At 44.7% G+C, this 21,842-nt stretch overlaps 1 protein-coding gene across 7 annotated transcripts in view; it reads left to right on the forward strand.

The window, feature by feature from the left end:
- The window catches only part of SIAH2 (siah E3 ubiquitin protein ligase 2), a 200,541-nt gene that overhangs the window by 137,725 nt on the left and 40,974 nt on the right, over nt 1-21,842 (forward strand). For 5 of the 7 annotated variants that reach the window (XM_073579066.1, XM_073579068.1, XM_073579064.1 and 2 more), the window contains exons 8-9: nt 9,578-9,738; nt 14,811-14,878. In XM_073579066.1, coding sequence (XP_073435167.1) covers nt 9,578-9,738; nt 14,811-14,878 — 229 coding nt within the window. Of the gene's footprint in view, nt 1-8,913; nt 9,739-13,963; nt 14,662-14,810; nt 14,879-21,842 lie in introns of those variants that run through there. The other 2 variants (XM_073579069.1, XM_073579071.1) reach the window with 2 other exon arrangements.

A 21,842-nucleotide genomic window follows, 5' to 3' on the forward strand; every position in this document is an offset into this window, starting at 1 on the left:
CTAGTCACTTTGGTCACAGCTGTGCCATCGAGCCTGTCACATAGCGCTCAGATATCAGTGGGCCTCACACAATCCAAAAGTGTCCAGTGTCCAAAAGTGTGTGCAGAGATTCAAAATCTCCCTTATCCTCTAGTTACTTTGGTCACAGCTGTGCCATCGAGCCTGTCACATAGCGCTCAGATATCAGTGGGCCTCACACAATCCAAAAGTGTCCAGTGTCCAAAAGTGTGTGCAGAGATTCAAAATCTCCCTTATCCTCTAGTCACTTTGGTCACAGCTGTGCCATCGAGCCTGTCACATAGCGCTCAGATATCAGTGGGCCTCACACAATCCAAAAGTGTCCAGTGTCCAAAAGTGTGTGCAGAGATTCAAAATCTCCCTTATCCTCTAGTCACTTTGGTCACAGCTGTGCCATCGAGCCTGTCACATAGCGCTCAGATATCAGTGGGCCTCACACAATCCCAAAGTGTCCAGTGTCCAAAAGTGTGTGCAGAGATTCAAAATCTCCCTTATCCTCTAGTCACTTTGGTCACAGCTGTGCCATCGAGCCTGTCACATAGCGCTCAGATATCAGTGGGCCTCACACAATCCAAAAGTGTCCAGTGTCCACAAGTGTCTGCAGAAATTCAAAATCTCCCCTGTCCTATAGACACCTTGTACCTTGTTTTACATTACTATATAGTTTGTTGGATTTTGTCTACATTTCTACCAAAAATGAGGAAGGCTGGTGGAAGAGGCCGTGGAATTGGGCGGGGGTTGGCAGCTGGTAATGATGGTGTTGGTGGTGGATCTGATGGTAGTGGCAAGAGCAAAATAGGACCGAATGCAGGAGGTGCTGACCCTGCGTCATCGTCTGGCTACATAAGGCCTCGAACGCTTAGTTTTCTAGGAGTTGGCAAACCTCTTTTAAAGCCAGAGCATCAGGAAAAAGTTTTGTCTTACATTGCTGACTCAGCCTCCAGCTCTATCGCCTCCTCTTCTTCAGTTGTAAAAAGTAAAAGCACTGAGTCGTCATTGGAGGCTCATGTTCATGAACCACACCTTTCCTTGTGTCCTTCACCCCAACCAAGATTGAAGGATGATGCAGGCCATACTACTGATTACTCCATGGAGGTGTTTTCACATACCATGCCTGGATTATCAAGTGAAATGGTGAATTACCCAGGCCAAGATGAATCTGACATGGAGTGCACTGATGCACAGCCGCTGATGGATGATTCTGCTGGAAGACTCACTCAGAGCACTACATTGTCCTCGCAGTGTACAGAGCCAGATTCTGACCCTGATGAGACTCAGGTGCCCCTTCCCGCACACTATACCACCATACACGGTGACACAGAGGAAGGTGCACATGACATAGAAGAGGAGGTGATGGATGACCCAGTTGTTGACCCAGATTGGCATCCATTGGGGGAAGAGGGTGCTGCTTCCAATAGCTCAGATGAGGAGCATCCACAGCAGACATCGACATCGCAACAGCTGTTATCTGGCAGGCCCGGAGCACTCCAAAGACAGGTTCCAAACATCAAAAGAGTTGCTGGACAGCTTGTCCAGAGGGTCAAAAGATCACAGCGTGCTAGGCCGCAAAATGTCTGCCAAAGTAGGAAGAGTGCAGTGTGGCACTTTTTTGACCAAAATCCTCATTATCAGGCCAAGGTTATCTGTAAGAAGTGCGCAAAGACCTTTAGCCGAGGGAAAAATCTGAAAAATTTGAATACCAGTTGCATGCTTAGACATTTAACCAGCATGCACTTGCAAGCGTGGACACAACACCAAACCTCAAGTGCCACATGTGCAACTGATCACAACGAAGGTAGTCAGCAACGCTACATTGTTTCCCCCACTGTAAGCCCACCGGTTAGCACAGCAGCAAATGTTGAGGTGTCGTTGCAAGGCCACAGCAGTCAGGGAATCCCACTGTTATATCAACGAAAGACTGATTCTAGGCCATCAGAAAGAACACCAACTCCATCACCATCATCAACCCTCTCTCAGTCCGCCCTGTCCACCGCTACTTCCACCATATGTAGCTCTCAAGTCCAGCTCACCCTCCCAGACACTATGAGTAGGTCAAGAAAGTACTCAGTCTCTCATCCGCGTACACTGGGTTTGAACTCCCACATTGCCAAACTAATCTCGTTTGAGATGATGCCCTTTCGGTTGGTGGAAAGCACAGCTTTCCGCGAACTCATGGCCTATGCAGTACCACGCTATGACCTACCCAGTCGCCACTTCTTCTCTCGCAAAGCCATCCCAGCCCTCCACCATCATGTGAAAGACCGCATTGTCCATGCACTCAAGCAGTCAGTGAGCGGAAAGGTGCACCTCACAACTGATGCATGGTCCAGTCGGCATGGCCAGGGCCGTTACGTGTCCATCACTGCGCACTGGGTTAATGTGGTGGATGCAGGGTCCACAGGGGACAGCGGTGGTGGGACAGTGCTGCCTAGCCCACGGTATAGGAAACAGTTGGCTGTAGGCGTTCGACCCTCCTCCTCCTCCTCCTCCTCCAGAAGCGAAAGCTCGTCCACAGAGCGCAGTCGTACGAGCACTCCATCTGCAGCTGCCACTGTTGCACACGATGTGTCCCCCTATCGAGCAGCTAGTGGAAAGCGTCAGCAGGCTGTGTTGCAGATGATGTGTTTGGGCAACAGACACACCGCCGAGGTGCTGGCCGAGTACTTGAAGCGACAAACTGAGTCATGGCTGGGCAGTGTACATCTTGAGGCAGGCAAGGTAGTTAGTGATAACGGCCGTAATTTTGTGGCAGCCATAGCCCTTTCAAAACTCAGCCACATACCTTGCTTGGCTCACACCTTGAACCTGGTGGTGCAGTGCTTCCTCAAAAATTATCCGGAGTTAACAGCCCTGCTCCAGAAGGTGCGAAGACTGTGCGCGCACATCCGCCGGTCGCCTGTACACTCCGTTCGTATGCAGAAGCTGCAGCGATTGCTCCACCTTCCCAACCACCGCCTCATTATCGACATTGCAACAAGGTGGAACTCCACCCTGCACATGGTGGAGCGGCTGTGCGAGCAGAGGCAGGCCATAATGCATTTGTGGGAGGATACACGGCCAGGCACTTTGAGAGCAGACATGGAGTTGACAGGTGTGCAGTGGTCGAAGCTGAAAGACCTCTGTAAAGTCCTTCAGTGTTTTGAGGAATGCACACGGCTGGTAAGCGCAGACGACGCCATCCTAAGCATGAGCATCCCACTTATGCGTCTGCTCATGCAAACTTTGACGCACCTTAAGGAGCAGGCGTCTGCAGCCAATGTTGATGAGGAGGAAGAGGAGGAGGGAATCCTTGATGATATTCAGCCATTGTCTGCTCAGGGACCTCTCCTGGACGAGGTGGAGGAAAAGAGGAGGAGGAGGATGATGATGGGGATGATTACTTAGGGGAGGAGGATGCATCTCGTGGGGCAAGTGAAAATGTTGGCGTGGCAAGGTCTGGTACAGGGTTTGTGCGTGACTGGAGGGATGTGGATTTGCCAGAAAGTGCTCCTCCACCCAGCACTCGCAGTGCATCATTGACACCGGGAACATTGGCCCACATGTCAGATTATGCCTTGCGGATCCTAAAAAGGGACCCCCGCATTGCCAAAATGATGAACGATGACGACTACTGGTTGGCCAGCATCCTGGATCCACGCTATAAAGGCAAATTACAAAACATCATGCCACAGGAGAACCTTGACCTAATATTGGCTAATAAACAAGCAACTCTGGTAAATCGGTTGCTTGAGGCATTCCCAGCACACAGCAGCGGTGATGGTTCTCACACGAGCCGTACGGGCCGGGGGCAGCTTGGCAGAGGTGTTCGTGGTACACACAGCAGAAGTGGCGTTGGAGACAGGGGTTTCATGACAATGTTGTGGACTGATTTTTCAAATACCGCTCACACAACTGGTAATACTGCATCGATGGAAAGTGACAGGAGACAGCAGTTGTCAACTATGGTTACAAACTACTTTTCCTCCCATATCGATGTTCTCCCACACAGGTCATTCCCCTTTGACTATTGGGCCGCTAAACTGGACACCTGGCCTGAATTGGCCCAATATGCCTTACAGGAGCTCGCTTGCCCAGCTGCAAGTGTGCTATCAGAAAGAGTCTTCAGTGCAGCTGGATCAATCCTGACAGAAAAAAGGACCCGTCTGTCAACCCAAAATGTGGATGATCTAACCTTCATTAAAATGAACCACGCATGGGTTTCCAAGGATTTTGTCCCACCTTCCCCTGATGACACATAGGGTGACAGAAAAATGGCTTGCTTTGGTCCACCTCTTCCTGGGACTTCTCCTATTTCGCCTTTTGCATCAGCTGAATGTCCAACATCAACATATGCCACTTTCTAAAACTCCCTAACTGTGCTGCCTCCCCCCATGGCCGGGGTCACCACCTAGCGCACGACACCGTGCGAGTGCCGTTGCCCTGGACAGGTGGGTAGGCCGACTCTTGGGCGCGGGCACTGGCACAGGGTCCCTCATAGTGCAATCAAGTGTCTCTGACGGTGGTGGTGCACACCCGCCGTCAGACACACCGCTGTACTATGAGGGGCCCAGTGCCAGTACCGACGCCCACGAGTGGGCCCCCCTTGCTTGGGCAGGGCCCCAGCATTTGCAATTTTTACCTCTCCCTGCTCCTCCACTGTGTAATCTGGGCCGTCAAATCCATACTGTGCCTGACACCGTCTGAGCCTGCCTCCTGATGTATAGACATATATTTTGAATGTGTACGCTATCCAAACATGTTATCCGGGGATACGGTACCCTTTCTAACCTTTGTGCAATCACGTGCAATCCATACTGGGCCTGACACCGTCTGAGCCTGCCTCCTGAGACATATATTTTGAATGTGTACGCTATCCATACATGTTATCTGGAGATACGGTACCCTTTCTAACCTTTGTGCAATCACGTGCAATCCATACTGGGCCTAACACCGTCTGAGCCTGCCTCCTGAGACATATATTTTGAATGTGTACGCTATCCATACATGTTATCCGGGGATACGGTACCCTTTCTAACCTTTGTGCAATCACGTGCAATCCATACTGGGCCTAACACCGTCTGAGCCTGCCTCCTGAGACATATATTTTGAATGTGTACGCTATCCATACATGTTATCCGGGGATACGGTACCCTTTCTAACCTTTGTGCAATCACGTGTAATCCATACTGGGCGTGAGAACGGCTGGCGAGCTGTTAAGCAAGCTACAGCACCTGTGGTTTGCACACGTAAGTTTTTCATTTTTTCAGGAATGACGGTTAGGCCTATTTCCGGAACTGCGGTTGACCTGCACTTACTGGGAAATCATTGTTCGCAGGTAATAATTGTAATCAGTGATCCCCATCACTAACGTTGTTCAGCGGGTTATCTGCACCTGTAAGCGACAAACGCTGGCCTTTTTTCAGTGTAGCGCACATGCAGCCACGGACATGTAAGGGCATGACACACCAGTTATTGGCCAATCTCATGTGCCAGAGCCTCACGTGTCCCTCTAGTAAGCCGGACTCGGACCGCGGGGCATGACGGAGTCTCGTTCGTTAACGGAATTAAGCTTGCAATGTGTGCATCTGTTCTGTAGCTGGCATGGTTGAGGTTTCCCAGGTGGAGTCGAATTTAACCGTAGGCTCCACTCCTGGTGGTGCCCTTCTGGACATTCCTTTAAGGTTCAGCTTTGCAACCATACTGCCCACGTAAAACAAACACTTTGCCTTCATGAACGCTGTTTGGAGGGTCATGACTCGTGGGAATAACGCCGCCCAATCAGTTAACCTGCTAGAGAGATCGTTCGTTGCTCCCAAGCATGACATCACACTCCCTAGGAAGAAGGTAATGCCACTGTGGCGACCGTACTCCTGGGGGCGACACAAGTGCACTGATGCCCAGCCACTGCTCGATGAATCTGCTGGTACATTGACCCAGACCACTACATTCCCCTCGCACGCTACACGACCTGAATCTGACCCTGATGAAACTCAGGTTACCCTTCCCATATACAGTTCCATCTTACACGGTGACAAAGAGGAAGCTGCAGATGAAAGTGCAGGTTCGGCCCACCCGCCATCAGACACACCACCGTACTATCAGGGGCCCTGTGCCAGTGCCGTCGCCAACGAGTGGGCCCCCCCTGCTTGCCCAGGATCACAGCACTTGCAAAGTTGAAATACTGTGCAGTGAGATGGAAGATGGGGACGACGAGGAATCCAGACAAGTACAGGGATTCCCTAGCGAGGATACTTATTTGATTGTTTTCAATGTTGGGACAGCAATTTTTGGGGAGCACTGTACTCTGGAGAATGATAGATGGGGCCCACCATACAGTGGAACATTCCAAAGGTGGACATCAGACACTGGAGCAGCATTTACAGGGCCCATTATACACTAGAGCATTAGAAATGGGGCCCATTATGTTTGGAGCATTATTTGGGCCCATAAGACAGTGGAGCTTCATCCATGGGGACCAACATATACTGTAGCATTATGTGGAGCTCATCATATACTGTTTCAAACATTATATGGGACCAGTGATTCTGTATGGAGAAATAGATGGGCCTCGTCATGAGATGTAAAAAGTGAGGTATTTTTCATTGTACTATACCGCTATTTCTCTGCCGTATCGGAGCATGATGAGTTGTGGTATGTGTTAAAGGGGCGCTCTTTCGCCCAGGGCGCATGAAAACCTGCAGCCAGCCCTCCCCCCCCACAACTTTAGCCAAATAACCCCCATTTTTCAGTGCGTAACTTGTATTATGGAGTTAATTAAGGTTGACAAGCTTAAGTAAGAAGAATTGATGCTTTTGGCATTCAAATGGGCACTGTAGGTGTGTTTCCTGTCCTCACTGCCGACTTTTATTCCCCATTGACTTACATTGGGTTTCGTGTTTCGGGACGACCCCGACTTTTCCCTATAATCGGACGATCTTGCTCGACCCGACTTTTGGAAAAGTCGGGTTTCACGAAACGAAACGCGACCCTAAAAAACCAAAAGTTGCTCAACTCTAGTCATCAATATCAGATCGGTGACGGCACCTCCACTGATCAGCTATACGTAGCTCCAGTGGTGGGCAAAGCCGTGTATGAAGTCAGATCAGCACAGCGCCATACACTGTGGAGTTGCCGTGGTCGGGTACAGTAGGAGCTGAGCTGCAGCCTTTGGGAACAGCCACTACATAGTGAATGGAGCGGTGCTGATCCGGCTCTGTACACTGCGCACATGCAGACATCACTAGAGCTGATAGCAGCTGATCGGAGGGGAGTGCGGGATGTTAGACCCCACTGTTCTGATACTGAGGATATACTGTAGATAGTGATCTAGCTGAGGAGTCTTTTTTAGCAAGTGAAGTACAGTACATGGTGAGTCTCCCATCAATTGTTGTCCCTCCTCAAAGTGTAGGCCCACCCAAGAAGCATTATATCACATTCCTACCCATTGCCATGCTGCAAATAAAAAGCTACTGATGCAGTGGGCTGCAGAGACACCGCTTTTAACTTTTTAATCGATCACGTGTAAAACGCTATTAACCTGCAGTTATGAGGTTAGGCTGCAGGTTAATAGCGTTCTGAACCTGCCTGGCACCTGCATTGAGAGCCCCGCTGCCGGGAGAAAATGAACTTTATTCCTCTTGGTTACCGTTCAGCTTGCAGTCACAGGGGTGGTTCAGTAAACAGACCCCCAGCACTGACTGACAGCCAGCTCAGCATTAGTGCCGTCTGTCAGTCAGTGCCGGGGGCGCTGTTACACCCAACACTCTCTGACCAAATACTGAACGTGTGAATGTAACCTAACTGTTGGTCAGTATTTGGTCAGTATTTTACCTCAGTATCTGTAATCCAAAACCAGGAGTGGGTGATAAATCCAGAAGTGGTGACGTGTTTCTATTATACTTTTCCACTGATTGTTCTTCTCCTGATTTTGGCTTACAAATACTGAGATAAAGAAACTCAGCAAATACTGAACGTGCGCATGTGCCCTAAGTGTTCATTGGCTCAAAATTCCATATGTTTCCATATGTAGGAGGCGGCAAAGCAGGAAGTCAGTCGTTCTGCTCCAGATAATAGCTGCAAAGCAGGAAGTGATGTCAGAGACAACTGCTGCGGAATAGTCGGTGACCTGCAGCTGTTTTATTACTTGGTGTTAAAGGGAATCTGTCAGCAGATTTATGCTATGTAATCCAAGAGCACCATGATGTAGTGGAAGAGACCCGGATTCCAGTAATGTGTCACTTACTAGGCTGAATTTTGCGGTTTCAATACAATCAGTGTTTTATCAGCAGGAAATTATCACTAGAGGACAAGTGCAGAGTAGTCCAGCCATGCCCCCAGCACTGATTAAGCTAAGTGATACATCGCTGGAATCAGGGTCTCTGTCCCTAAGTCATGCTGCTCTCAGATTGCATAGCAAAAACCTGCAGTCAGATTCCCTTTAACAGTCTACAATAGTCACCTTGGAAAGATACATTTGAGGGGCCAAAGTGAAATAAACGCTATTTTATTAATTATGAAATTTGCCTGAATTTTCACTTAAAATTAAACTGTGTTACAAAAGTGCGAGCAATTATTATTAACTGTGCAACAGTTTTTCCTTAAGAATATAATTTACCCAAAGCCAAATCACCCAAACACCTGCAAAATAATAATAGTAAATCTGTCCCACTGTCTTTACGTATTTCACTTTTTCTTTAGAAAGGTTTCCCACATGCTAAAATGATGTATAAGACGTAGACATATGAGCAGGGCTGAACTGGCCATCTGGCAATTCTGGTAAAAACCAGATGGGCTGGTTTGGCATTGTTTTACTTTAGCCAGCAACCGTTTTAACACAATTGGCATGCTCAGGACGTCGATACTGTTAGGAACTATAGTGGAACTAGGAGCCATCAGCTCACTGCTCCGCCACTTTAGTCTTACAGGCTACCAAATGGGTTCATCCAGTAACCTTGAAATCGGATGGTTTCACAAGGGGGATGTCACGTGGCATGATGGTATCAATTCACTGCACCGCCTGCATTGACCCAGAGACTGTGGTGGATGAAGAAAAGGATAGCATCAGCATGGGAGTATTAGTGTATTTTTATTTCCTTTGGCAAGCACAGTGTGATGCACAATGATGGGTCCGTGTTTAAAGGGGTAATGATGAGGGGGTGATTTTGTAATAAAGGCATAATGAGAGGTGATTATCAAAAAGGATATTCAATTTGTAGATCATCATTGGAGTCCAAGCCCAGCCCTGAATATGAGTAACTGTAAAGTACAGATAAGCCTAGTATATCAAACACTATATTGGGCTTAACGTGTAGCCCGTGCATACACCTTCCAGGAAAGGGCAGGCTAGGTGATGGGGAAATATGGCGTCTACTGTACATATGCTGTATATTGCGGAGCTGAAATCCAATCTAGGATGTGTAATGTTATCAAGAACTAAGATCAACAGGGAAAACACATTTTAATGGATTTCAAAGGATCGAGTGTGTATTAGAAGCTATGTCTATATATATATACATTTTCTCTGGAAATACGGGGGCACAGTCATTTTCAAGCCAATAAAACTAATACAAGACACTTTCAGATTTTTTGCTGCAGGCAGTTCAGAAACATGTTCCAGTATCTGCTGAAAGAAGAGAAGCGACTGCTTCAAAAAGATGAAATCGAGGTCATCTCGGTGGCCCCCCATGGACCTTATGGAAGTGAGGTTGAGAGACAAAAAGCAAAAGAGAAGACGGCACAGAGGTAAAGTCCTATCTGCACTGATCCTCCCCAACTGTTATTCTAGGAGCTCCTGAAACCCGGCAGACTAATGATGAAGCGTTGTGTATATGGAAATACATGTCATGAAAAAATACTCGCGTCTACTGGAAAATGTAAATAAAATGACCTGGAATATTTCCTAGTGACATTGTATTTGTAAAGTATTCATTTCCTATCAAAATTCACATGAACTCTTCCAGCCCATTACAACGGCAAAATGTCTATCCTCACTTAAGAGCTAGACGACTGTCGTTCCTTTCTGTGCTCCATTTACAGATGTCATTTAATGGTGGCAGATTGCAAGTAATAAGCTGTGGTTCCGAAATTTGGGCAGTGTTGACATGAGTTTCCACTAGCCGCCAGATGGATTTAATCATTGTTTGGGAACTGTTCATTTTCCTTAAAACAATGTCTGTAATCTCTGAAATCTAGAGATTTGCCATTGTCAGATGTGGGCATTCATGGGCAGTGGCTGGTTGGTAGGTTACTTAGTGTCCTGTACAATACCTTCTATCAATGCCTGCCATCCTATTTGTAATGTATAGTGCCCAAGCAGAACAGTCATTTAACGCTCCAGTTACAATTTGGGATGTGCTCAGATAACATGGCCAAACAGTTGTCTAAGCAAAACTGTGACATACAGTAGTGTTCAAAATAATAGCAGTCTAATATGACTAACCTGATTAATCACTGTTTTTGGTATAAATTATATTACCACATGTCAAACAATTTACCAGTAGGTGCAGTAGACTCTAAGTAAACCACCAGACTCCACATTCATGATCTGCAGGTTTTTGAGTCTGTGTATTAGAATAATTAATTGAAAGGGGGGTTCAAAATAATAGCAGTGTGGTGGTCAATTAGTGAGGTCAATCATTCTGTGAAGAAACAGGTGTGAATCAGGTGACCCTTATTTAAGAGTGAAGCCAGGACAGGTTGTATATGCATTTCTCCTTGAAAGCCTGAGAAATATGGGTCGTTTGAGACATTGTTCCCAAGAACATTGCACTTTGATTAAAAAGTTGATTGGAGAGGGTAAAACTTATAAAGAAGTGCAGACAGTGATCGGCTGTTCAGCTAAAATGATCTACAATGCTTTAGAATTGAAAGCCAAACTAGAGATACGTGTAAGATAATGGAAGACTACTATTCGAATGGATGGAAGAATAGCCAGAATGGCAAAAGCTCAGCCAATGATCAGCTCCAGGATGATCACAGACAGTCTCACGTTTCCTGTGAGTACTGTGACAGTTAGAAGACATCTGTGTGAAGCTAATCTCTTAGCAAGAAGTCCTCGCAAAGTCCCACGGTTAAAAAAAGACATGTACTGAAGCGGATACAATTTGCCAAAGAACACACCAACTGGTCTAAAGAGAAATGGAGAAACATTTTGTGGACTGATGAAAGTAAAATTCTTCTTTTTGGGTCCAAGGGCCGTAAACAGTTCGTCAGACGACCCCCAAACTCTGCATTCAAGCCACAGTACTTGCTGAAGACGGTGAAGCATGGTGGTGCAAGCATCATGATATGAGCATGTTTCTCTTACTATGGTAGTGGGCCTACTTACCGCCTGTCAAGGATTATGGACCAGTTTACATATATAAAAATACTTGGAGGTCATGTTGCCTTACGCTGAAGAGGATCTGCCCTTGAAATGGGTGTTTCAACAAGACAACGACCTTAAACACACCAATAAACGAGCAAAATCTTGGTTCCAGTCCAACACAATTGAGGTTACAGAGTGTCCAGCCCAATCCCTGGACCTTAATCCGATAGAACACTTGTGGGGTGACATAAAAAATGCCATTTCTGAAGCAAAGCCAAGAAATGCCAATAGATTGTGGGATGTAGCCCAAGCATCCTGGGCTGGAATAACAGGTGACAGATGCCAGAAGTTGGTTGCCTCTATGCAACATAGATGTTAAGCAGTTCTAAAAATCTGTGGGTATACAACTAAATATTAGGTTAGTGATTCACAGGAATGCTAAATCCACAAAAATAGTACATATTGTATGTAACGACAAATGCAGACACTGCTTTTTTTTAGAACAGCCCAATGTTCATTTTTTGTTATTTTCTGTGAAGTAGTTAAAAGTTGTATACATTTCTCTTCATGTTTAGAATTAGAAAACAGTGTGCAATGTTCCCAATGCGTGGAAATAAAAACTAGTATAAAGATTTTGTGAGTAAGGCTGGTTTCACACTAGCGTTTTTTAGCGCAGCGCATCGTGCGCGTCCATGCGCATGCACCATGCTCCCCTATGTTTAACATGGGGGCGCATGGTCTAGCGTTTGCACGCGTTTGTATGCGTTTTCGTGCGCATGCGGTTTTCTGTAGTGTACGTCTAGGCGCGCCGGACGCAACCTGTTGCATTTTTGGTCCGTCCAACCTGTGCCAAAAAAAACACATGCGCACGGAATGTGCAAAAAAATCACATTACAGTCTATGGGAACGCAGACGTGCGTTTTAAGAGTTACAAACTGGTTAAAACGCATGCGCATAAAAAAGCAAAGACATGCAAAACGCACGATGTGTTTTTTGCATGCGTTTCTGTTGCGCACGAAGCGCTGCGCTAAAAACTCTAATGTGAAGCTAGCCTAACTCATGTTTTTGAACACACTGCTATTATTTTGAACACTACGGTAAATAACCCAGGGAATGTGGTTGCACCACGTACAAGTAGATGTCCTAAGGTTAGACCCAGGTCACTAATGGGAGTGTGAGTATAAGTTCACATACCCAGGTCATCATGGGCAGAGACATCTTTTACTAGTTAGGGTCGATGTATCTTGTGCAGGCACACAGTTTGCACACCTATAAAGGCCAGCACTATTCATGGGGATAATATTTAGATGATTATTTTCTAATACTCTCAATCTTTAAATACATTGCGTGCCCACAGGTATCAGGATGCCTGAATATTACATCTGTATGTGTTTTCTGAACATCTAACCTCCACGGTCATGGATGAGAGGATACAGATGACCTCCACTCCCAGTTCTGGACTCCTTTTCTTCGTGCGCTACACATCATTAGAACACAGCGAGAATATAACACAGCAGAATCTATTTGCAGACCTAATGAGTAGTACTTGTGAATATGTGAAACTCTGTAATATAGGTTAATTGCAGAAAGTTTCATCCTAGTTTTCTGTAGCTGCTTATTCTTTGTAATTCTCCAGTAACCCGCGCAGCTCCCCCCAAATATGCTATAGAGCAGTAGATAGAAGAGACCAATGCAACTGCAGATATATGACATCTTCCATTATTGCCCCACACGGTTGTGAGCATTCTGCCTTCTGAGACAGAAGGGCTGCCCGTAAAGTGGCAGAACCATGATGTGTAGTACAGACAACAGGCATCTAGTGTTGACTGCTCACAAGAGGAAATGGCCTATAACAAATGGAGGCAACTCTGAGATAATGTGAGGAGGCATGTGAGACGGGTGGTTACAACAGTATGGTGCTTGAACAGGTTCACAACAGAAGACATGTCACCGAATGCATAAAGTGGCGGTTGCCCGACTTGTGGCTTAGATCTGACTCATTTAACACATTTAACTGCACTCAGTTTTGTTGCCCAGTTTTGACTCCCGCCAAATCTGTCTGGCACAAGACTCTCCAAGGTGAGGCCTCCAGACCGCCTTCAGCTCCAGAATGGACTTTATAGTCTTTTCTGGAAGACAACTAGGAGCCCACTACAGCCATCACTCAAAAGTAGAAGGATTGACATGCCCAATGTGGAAGAAAAAATTCGGCACCGCTGCAATCACTTTCTTACAGCACCATAGTGCGGTGCAAATTCACACACCTGGACTACACGCCAGCTACCCATAGGACGGGTGCTCAATCCAGAAAAAATACAAGTAACTATCATGAAAAAAGAACAGAAAGGATGGCACTCATCGTTCAGAAGTAGTGTACTTTATTGTAGGATAAAAAGCATAGGCTTGGGAGTAATGTAAAGACTGTGGACAACGGCCGCTTCACGCACCTACGCTTCAACGGGTCCTGGAGTCAGGTAAAAGGAAGGTTGAACTTAATACACTCACAGGTGTGAACACACCTCCTAGTTACTGACACACACTCCCACTTAATAGAGTGAACAAAAGACATGAATGAGCAACAAAATTAAAACCAAAAACCATATACATGGAAACACAACAAAACACTGTGAATATTAATATATCTTTTACAAAAAACAGACATATTGAGTTTTTCATTTAACCCTAGGGGTCCTGTGGCATTGGCTCGTAGAATCCATCTGTCTTCTCTTTGTAAGAGAAGTCTGCGATGATTCCCTCCTTGTTTAGGTAAAAAAAACTCTCTATACCTGCAAAGCGCAAGGATTCTGCATTGCCACCACGAATTGCCTTTACATGATCAATTAAACGAGGGACCCCTTTCCCAGTGGATATGGAATGGAAATGCTCTCTGAAACGAACATACAATGGGCGGATAGTTTTTCCTATATAAAAAAAGCCGCAAGGGCAAGAGATGACGTATACGACAAATGACGTTTTGCAAGAAATAAAATTCCTAACCTCAAGTTGAATAGCTCCAATTTTGAGGGATTTTCCTTTTAGTTTGAAAGGGCAAAATGGACAATTTTTACACTTATAATTACCTATAGGGCTATTTACACACAGCCAATTTTCATTTCCACTAATAAGGGATTGACATGCACTGATTGCAGAGATCACGTCAGCATTAAGGACCACCATCGAAGCCTTTATGGGAGCAGCACGCGCAGCATTAAACCTTCTGTTTTACAGTGATGGTACTTATAAAGCCATACAAAGAGGCATTTTAAAACTGTGTTACAGGTCTCCTACCCAGGGCGTCAGCAGTTTGCAGGATCAAAACTGCTGCTGGACTCCTAAAAGAAAACCTCAGTTACCAATGGGTCAGTGTTCTCATCATGTTATATGGAAAAAAAAGGCTAAAACATAAAAGAAAAGTAAAATGTGAAATTGTTCAATTCTCATTCCTCATGTGGTTTCACTGATTAGTAATAAAGAGCGTTTGCCTAAAATATGTGTTATTCTTCCTCAGGCTGAGAGAAAGACATATGGCAAAAGTTTTTGAATCAGTTGTGACAGAGCCAACAACTTTTAATGAATGTAAGTGCAAAAAATAAAAAATAAAACATATCTACATATAGTATACATCTTAGTCTGTATTCTGATATCACTGGATTATCTGTTTGTCTGTCTATATTTTACTTATTTTACTAATTTGTATAGCACCATCATATTGCCCAGTGCTTTATAGACATTGTGATCCCTGTCCGATTGGGGCTCACAATCTAAGTGTCACGGGTGTGTCAGGTGTGACAGACAGTCATCCTAGATCAGGCTGTAGAAGGTCTTTGCGTTTAGCTCAAGCACCATCTTGATTTTTGCATCTCTGTTATGGAGCAATATCCTTCTCTCTCTAGGACCCAATAGTTATTTCCACCCTCTGCTGCTAATCACACACCTGTGCTGAAGGTTTAAATACATGCAATTGCTGCAGCATGGTGTGGGTGTTAGCTCATACTTGCCTCATTCTTGTTGGAAGTTCTAGCAGTTGGTTAGTGTCTTCCTTGAGGACCCATGGAGGATTGTTGTTGTGACATCTCTGTTGTCTTCTCAAGCTAAGTGTTCCCCCCCATCTGTCTACCCTTTCTGTCTTTAATTTTAGTGGGGAATGACTAGTGCGCCACCATCCCCTCTCTATGTAGGGCCTATCGCTAGGGTCAGGCAGGGATTAGGTTCCTGCTCGGCGACAGGTGCAGAACCTATATAGGGTTGTTTAGGGCAGACAGGGTGATTTTAAATTTGCCTAGGGGTCTTCATTCACCTCTTCCCTAGTGTTTGTGCTCCCCCTTCCCTCTTCCCATTCTTGTGCACTCACTTATCCTTCACCCAGCGTGACACTAAGTTCCCTGTCAGTATGTCTTTGGAGGGTGGGAGGAAACCGGAGAACCTGGAGGAAACCCACGCAAACACGAGGAGAACATACAAACCCTTTGCAGATGTTGTCATTGGTGGGATTTGAACCCAGGACCCCAGTGCTGGAAAGTCACTGTGCTTTACTCTGTATACTCTTCTCTGTTAGCTATTCATGCCTGTCTGACATCTACCGTTGTATATGGATACGTAGTTTCTTTGCTTTACAGAATAGGATAGCTGGTCAGTATGGACAAGCTCCCACATAATACGCTGTTGATACAGTGATGTTTCCGTGTGCAACCCTATAATTAGATATGTTTTAAGCCTTGACTTGTCCAGGAGCCATGTGTGCCCAGCTGGAGCTGTATTTACACGCTGCCTCTACTTCAGACTATAAAAAAGCTTTATCCTCAGGATTACATGACCATTAAAAGAAGGGTCCGGGTATAATGGACTGTAGTAGTCTGCAATATTTATTTTGTTTGGATGGCTGATAAATTGCACCGCTGATTCGGGTAAATGAGGAAGAGTCAGTGATTTATTGGGGCCAGAATGCACTCATTTGCTTTATATGGCTTTTATTGTGCAAGTACCTGGTACAATAAGCTCCTTAGTTTTCAGCTCACCTCATTTTTCTATAAATATAAGATAATCAGCCTGAATTCCCTCTGTGTGATGTATGGAAACTGCTAGTTCTGGTTAATAGTACTGATTCCATTGTACTCATTTATTTGCTTTATGGTGCTGCCGGGCATACAGTCACCATGTAGTGTGAAAAGAATTCACCAATGCACCATTGCGACTAAACCGTAACCTTAATAATATGAATACTGTTCAACAGTAACAGCCACAGTTTAACCCTGTAGTTCCAGGCACATTGTTTGATCATGGTCTATGAGGTGCACAATGCCCATTGAGAAGAGAGACCAATCTATAAGTTTGATGCTGGCACCTTTAGGTGGCTGCACCGCAAGAATGAAGAGTCTTGGGATTCCAAAATGATTTTTATTAATGCCAACACATTTCTGCGCCGGACCAGCGTCTCTCTCAAGGTATAAAAACCACTTGACTTGGTTTATATACCTTGGGAAAGGCACTGGTCCAGGGCAGAAACGCGTTAGTATAAAAAAAAAAAAAAAGTTTTGGAATCCCAAGGCTCTTCTTCCCGCAGCATATCCCACCTAAATGTGTCGGCTCCCATTTATGCCATTATACATCTGGAAGAGCTGTTTCCACCAGCTGCAGGGTAACAGTGGTGACTTTCCAAACCTTTATAGATGATATACAAAACACCTTCAGGCGAGCGCTACCATCACTTATACCTATCCTTTATCATATGATATTTCCCTGTTTTGTGTATGCCTCTGTCCCTATCCAGAGCTTCTCAAAAATCTACAAGTTGTCAGACAAGGAGAGACTGGACAATGAAATTCCAGTAATGTGAAAATCTTTAGAAATGTGTTGTACAAATATCATATCAAAATTAAAAGGGCTGTCCACTACAATTTTATTAATGACCTATCAACAGGATAGGTCACCAATATCAAATAGGTTGGGGTTTAACATCCATCATTCTCACCAATCACTTGTTACCAGCTTAGAAAGTATTCAGATGAAATAGCAGCTGATCTGCAGTACCTAGGAATGGCCACTAAGCAGTGTACATCCTGCTATTAACAGAGCTGGTAACAGCTGATTACTCCGGTGACGGGTTTGGACCATCTCCGATCTTGTAAGGATAGGACATTAAAATCAATGTAGTTTAAACCCCTTTTATCATTGTTAATATTAATGGATAATGATAAACAATTGAACCTTTACCTTGTAGCCACTGCGAATATCATATTAAAGAAGTGCGTTATCAGCCATAATGTAATATATTGTTATAAATATAATGTGTTCTGTAATCTCCATGGCAAATCTGCTAATAACATTTAAGGGCTGCTGGAAAATTCTAATTCTATCAGCAAAATGGATGCACAGTAGATGGAAGCCAGTAGTCTGTCAATGGACTTCTGTAAGCAGGTTGCGGGATGCGGTGACGGACAGGAGGCAGAGCAAGGGTTAACAGTTTTACTTAACAGGGGAAAACTCCAGGCAAGGAGGCAAACAGTTAAAGGGAGGACAAAAACAGTACAGTTTGCAAAGGATATTCAGGGTTAAAGAACAACGGATAGAGTAACGGCAGTTCTATTGAATTCCGGCTAGAAAGTCAGTAGCTCCTCAGACTATGAAGTCAATAGCGCCAAGAACGGCAGTCTTTTCCAGTGGGATCCTGTAGACAACAATGCCTCATCTTCTGGTACCTTCCGGTACCTTCCGCTGCCCCTAGTCCATATGCTGCAGTGACTGACAAGGGTGTGGGCCACAGTCCTTTACAAGCCTAACGGGGCTCGGCTCGGCAAATATACATTGGCAAAGTAAGTGCGCCGGTGTCTGTCCCGTATGCGGTCCCTCTTATGTGGCACATGTGCTGTACTCATGGACACTGAGCGTACAGCGCCTTTCTGGTAGTCACTGGGCATACACTGCATGTCCCTCTCTCTCTCTGGTCCCCACTGTTGGCGGCGGGAAACGGCGGACGCTGGTCTGCACGATGCTGGTGCTCCCAGGACTGAGCACTCCTCTCTCTGGACTGCTCAACACACCGCTCCCCTGAGCGCAGCAGTCCCTCTGTAGACAGCGGGTGACTCTCCTTCTGCGGCCTGTTGCAGCGCCGCTACTCGGTGGGGGGAGTAGAGAGGGTGCCGCTCACCTGTCTGTGTACTGTGCTGGGTTGGCTCCAAACTGCGCTCTGCTGCGCACGCTTTACTTTTTATATCTCCCCGCCTCCCTGGGTTCAGAGGATGGTCCGGCTTCCTATCTCTTCCCCCAGGCAACAGGGGATGCAGCCTAAACAATTCCAGACCCGGCATGCAGGTACCCGCGGTGCAGTCGTCCCCTTTACACTTCTCAGAGAAGTTGTGTCATTGTTCTCACAGACTAGTATCTGTTGTACATCGAAAAATATAGAGACCAATCAGACAGTCTATGCTCTATGATGAAAGGCAGTTTTCTTGTATTAGTGCAATATGGCTTATTGTATACCTCCATTGTATATTAGGATTATTAGCAAAACATACAAACTTTCTGCGGTCCGCAATAAACAAGAGCAATTTAAATACTTCAACACAACTAATACAAGCGAATTCTCCAAATTCAACACAAAATGCAACTTTTCATGACTTTATTATTCAGTTCCATCATGACAAGCACTTTAATATTTAGTAGAGCACCTTTGAATGTTATGACCTGCTATTATGACCTGCTGCAAACGTGTTACATAACTATTCCTCATGGGCAGAGGCCTGTAGTTCACTAATAATTTTGAATTGTCTGGAGAATGGTCTAAATGGTTATGAGAAAAAATCAAGGAGAATGACCTTGAATTTACCTAGAGATATGAGATCGAAGCTACAGTCATATGTAAAAGTTTGGGCACCCCTATTAATGTTAACCTTTTTTCTTTATAACAATTTTGGTTTTTGCAACAGGTATTTCAGTTTCATATATCTAATAACTGATGGACTCAGTTATATTTCTGGATTCAAATGAGGTTTATTGTACTAACAGAAAATGTGCAATCTGCATTTAAACAAAATTTGACCGGTGCAAAAGTATGGGCACCCTTATCATTTTCTTGATTTGAACACTCCTAACTACTTTTTACTGACTTCCTGAAGCACTAAATTGGTTTTGTAACCTCATTGAGCTTTGAACTTCATAGCCAGGTGTATCAAATCATGAGAAAAGGTATTTAAAGTGGCCACTTGCAAGTAGTTCTCCTATTTGATTCTCCTATAAAGAGTGGCATCATGGGATCCTCAAAACAACTCTCAAATGATCTGAAAACAAAGATTATTCAACATAGCTTTTCAGGGGAAGGATACAAAAAGTTGTCTCAGAGATTTAACCAGTCAGTTTCCACTGTGAGGAACATAGTAAGGAAATGGAAGAACACAGGTACAGTTCTTGTTAAGCCCAGAAGTGGCAGGCCAAGAAAAATATCAGAAAGGCAGAGAAGAAGAATGGTGAGAACAGTCAAGGACAATCCACAGACCACCTCCAAAGACCTGCAGCATCATCTTGCTGCAGATGGTGTCACTGTGCATCAGTCAACAATACAGCGCATGCATAACGCCTTTTTGTATGACCAAACAACTCAATCTTTGTTTCATCAGTTCACAGGACCTTCTTCCAAAATGTAACTGGCTTGTCCAAATGTGCTTTTGCATACCTCAGGCGACTCTGTTTGTGGCGTGCTTGCAGAAACGGCTTCTTTCGCATCACTCTCCCATACAGCTTCTCCTTGTGCAAAGTGTGCTGTATTGTTGACCGATGCACAGTGACACCATCTGCAGCAAGATGATGCTGCAGGTCTTTGGAGGTGGTCTGTGGATTGTCCTTGACTGTTCTCACCATTCTTCTTCTCTGCCTTTCTGATATTTTTCTTGGCCTGCCACTTCTGGGCTTAACAAGAACTGTACCTGTGTTCTTCCATTTCCTTGCTATGTTCCTCACAGTGGAAACTGACTGGTTAAATCTCTGAGACAACTTTTTGTATCCTTCCCCTGAAAAGCTATGTTGAATAATGTTTGTTTTCAGATCATTTGAGAGTTGTTTTGAGGATCCCATGATGCCACTCTTCATAGGAGAATCAAATAGGAGAACTACTTGCAAGTGGCCACTTTAAATACCTTTTCTCATGATTTGATACACCTGGCTATGAAGTTCAAAGCTCAATGAGGTTACAAAACCAATTTAGTGCTTCAGGAAGTCGGTAAAAAGTAGTTAGGAGTGTTCAAATCAAGAAAATGATAAGGGTGTCCATACTTTTGCACCAGTCAAATTTTGTTTAAATGCAGATTGTACATTTTCTGTTAGTACAATAAACCTCATTTGAATCCAGAAATATAACTGAGTCCATCAGTTATTAGATATATGAAACTGAAATACCTGTTGCAAAAACCAAAATTGTTATAAAGAAAAAAGGTTAACATTAATAGGGGTGCCCAAACTTTTACATATGACTGTATAAGAACACTGGTTACACTACTTGGATGTGGCAGAAAGAAGAGATGATCACCACCAGATTCTGAAGAGGTAGGACCTCCAACACCCTCAAGTGAATGCAAAAGCCCTTCTGTAAGACTTGTTGGCAGCAGGCATTGAGGTTTCAGTTTGCACAGTAGGGCACATAATAAATTCTGAAGGTCTCAATGTGTGGACTCCAAAACCAACACCTCTACTGACCCAAAGGCACCAAAAACATCAATTTTTATATGCTTATAACCTTATAAGACACAGATGATTCGAAATTCTGTTCTTTTTTAACGATGAAACAAAACTTAAGCTTTTCAAACCTATGGATCATCGTTAAGTCTGGAGGAGGAAGAATGAAGCATATGCTGAAAAGAACAACCTGTCTACAGTGAATAATGGCAGTGACTCAGTGATGCTCTGAATTTGGAGCTTTGTTTTGGGTTCACCCAACATACCATTTTTTTGCAAAAGTCACAAATGCATATAGGGATTAAAAATTCTCCATATCTGAGCATTGACCTACTTCCTAGAATAGGTACAAATCCGTTTTCAGGACCTGCCAGGTCAGCAATCACGAACCACAATATCACAAAACCATAGGGGTTACAATTTGGGAAAAGAGAAATGATGGGCACCAGTAGGGAATTCGGGGGTTACCAGTGCATGCTGAAAAGAACAACCTGACTACAGTGAATAATGGCAGTGACTCTGTGATACACTGAGGCTGCTTTGCTTCTTTTAGCACTGGAAACCTGCAGGGTTGGAGAACAGACTGAATTAAAACAAGTATCAGGGAATACTAGGAGAAAGCATCACCCTTCTGTGAAGAAGCTGAACTGTCATTAGACCTTCCAGCAGGAGAGTGATCCCAAGCATACCCCAAAGTCCATCAAGGCTTGGTTTCAGAAGTACTGAAAAATTCTGGAGAGGCCCTCAACCGCCTGATTTTCAAATATTTGGTGGGCTTGAAGAAGGATGTTGGAGTACGCAATCCAAGAATATTAGTGAATTGGAGGCCATTTTCCAGTAGAAATGGGATGATAACCTCAGGAACACTGCCAGAAGCTGA

Source organism: Dendrobates tinctorius, unplaced genomic scaffold, assembly GCF_039654945.1.
Source record: "Dendrobates tinctorius isolate UK_male_01 unplaced genomic scaffold, ASM3965494v1 ptg000060l, whole genome shotgun sequence".
NCBI classification, from domain to species: domain Eukaryota; kingdom Metazoa; phylum Chordata; class Amphibia; order Anura; family Dendrobatidae; genus Dendrobates; species Dendrobates tinctorius.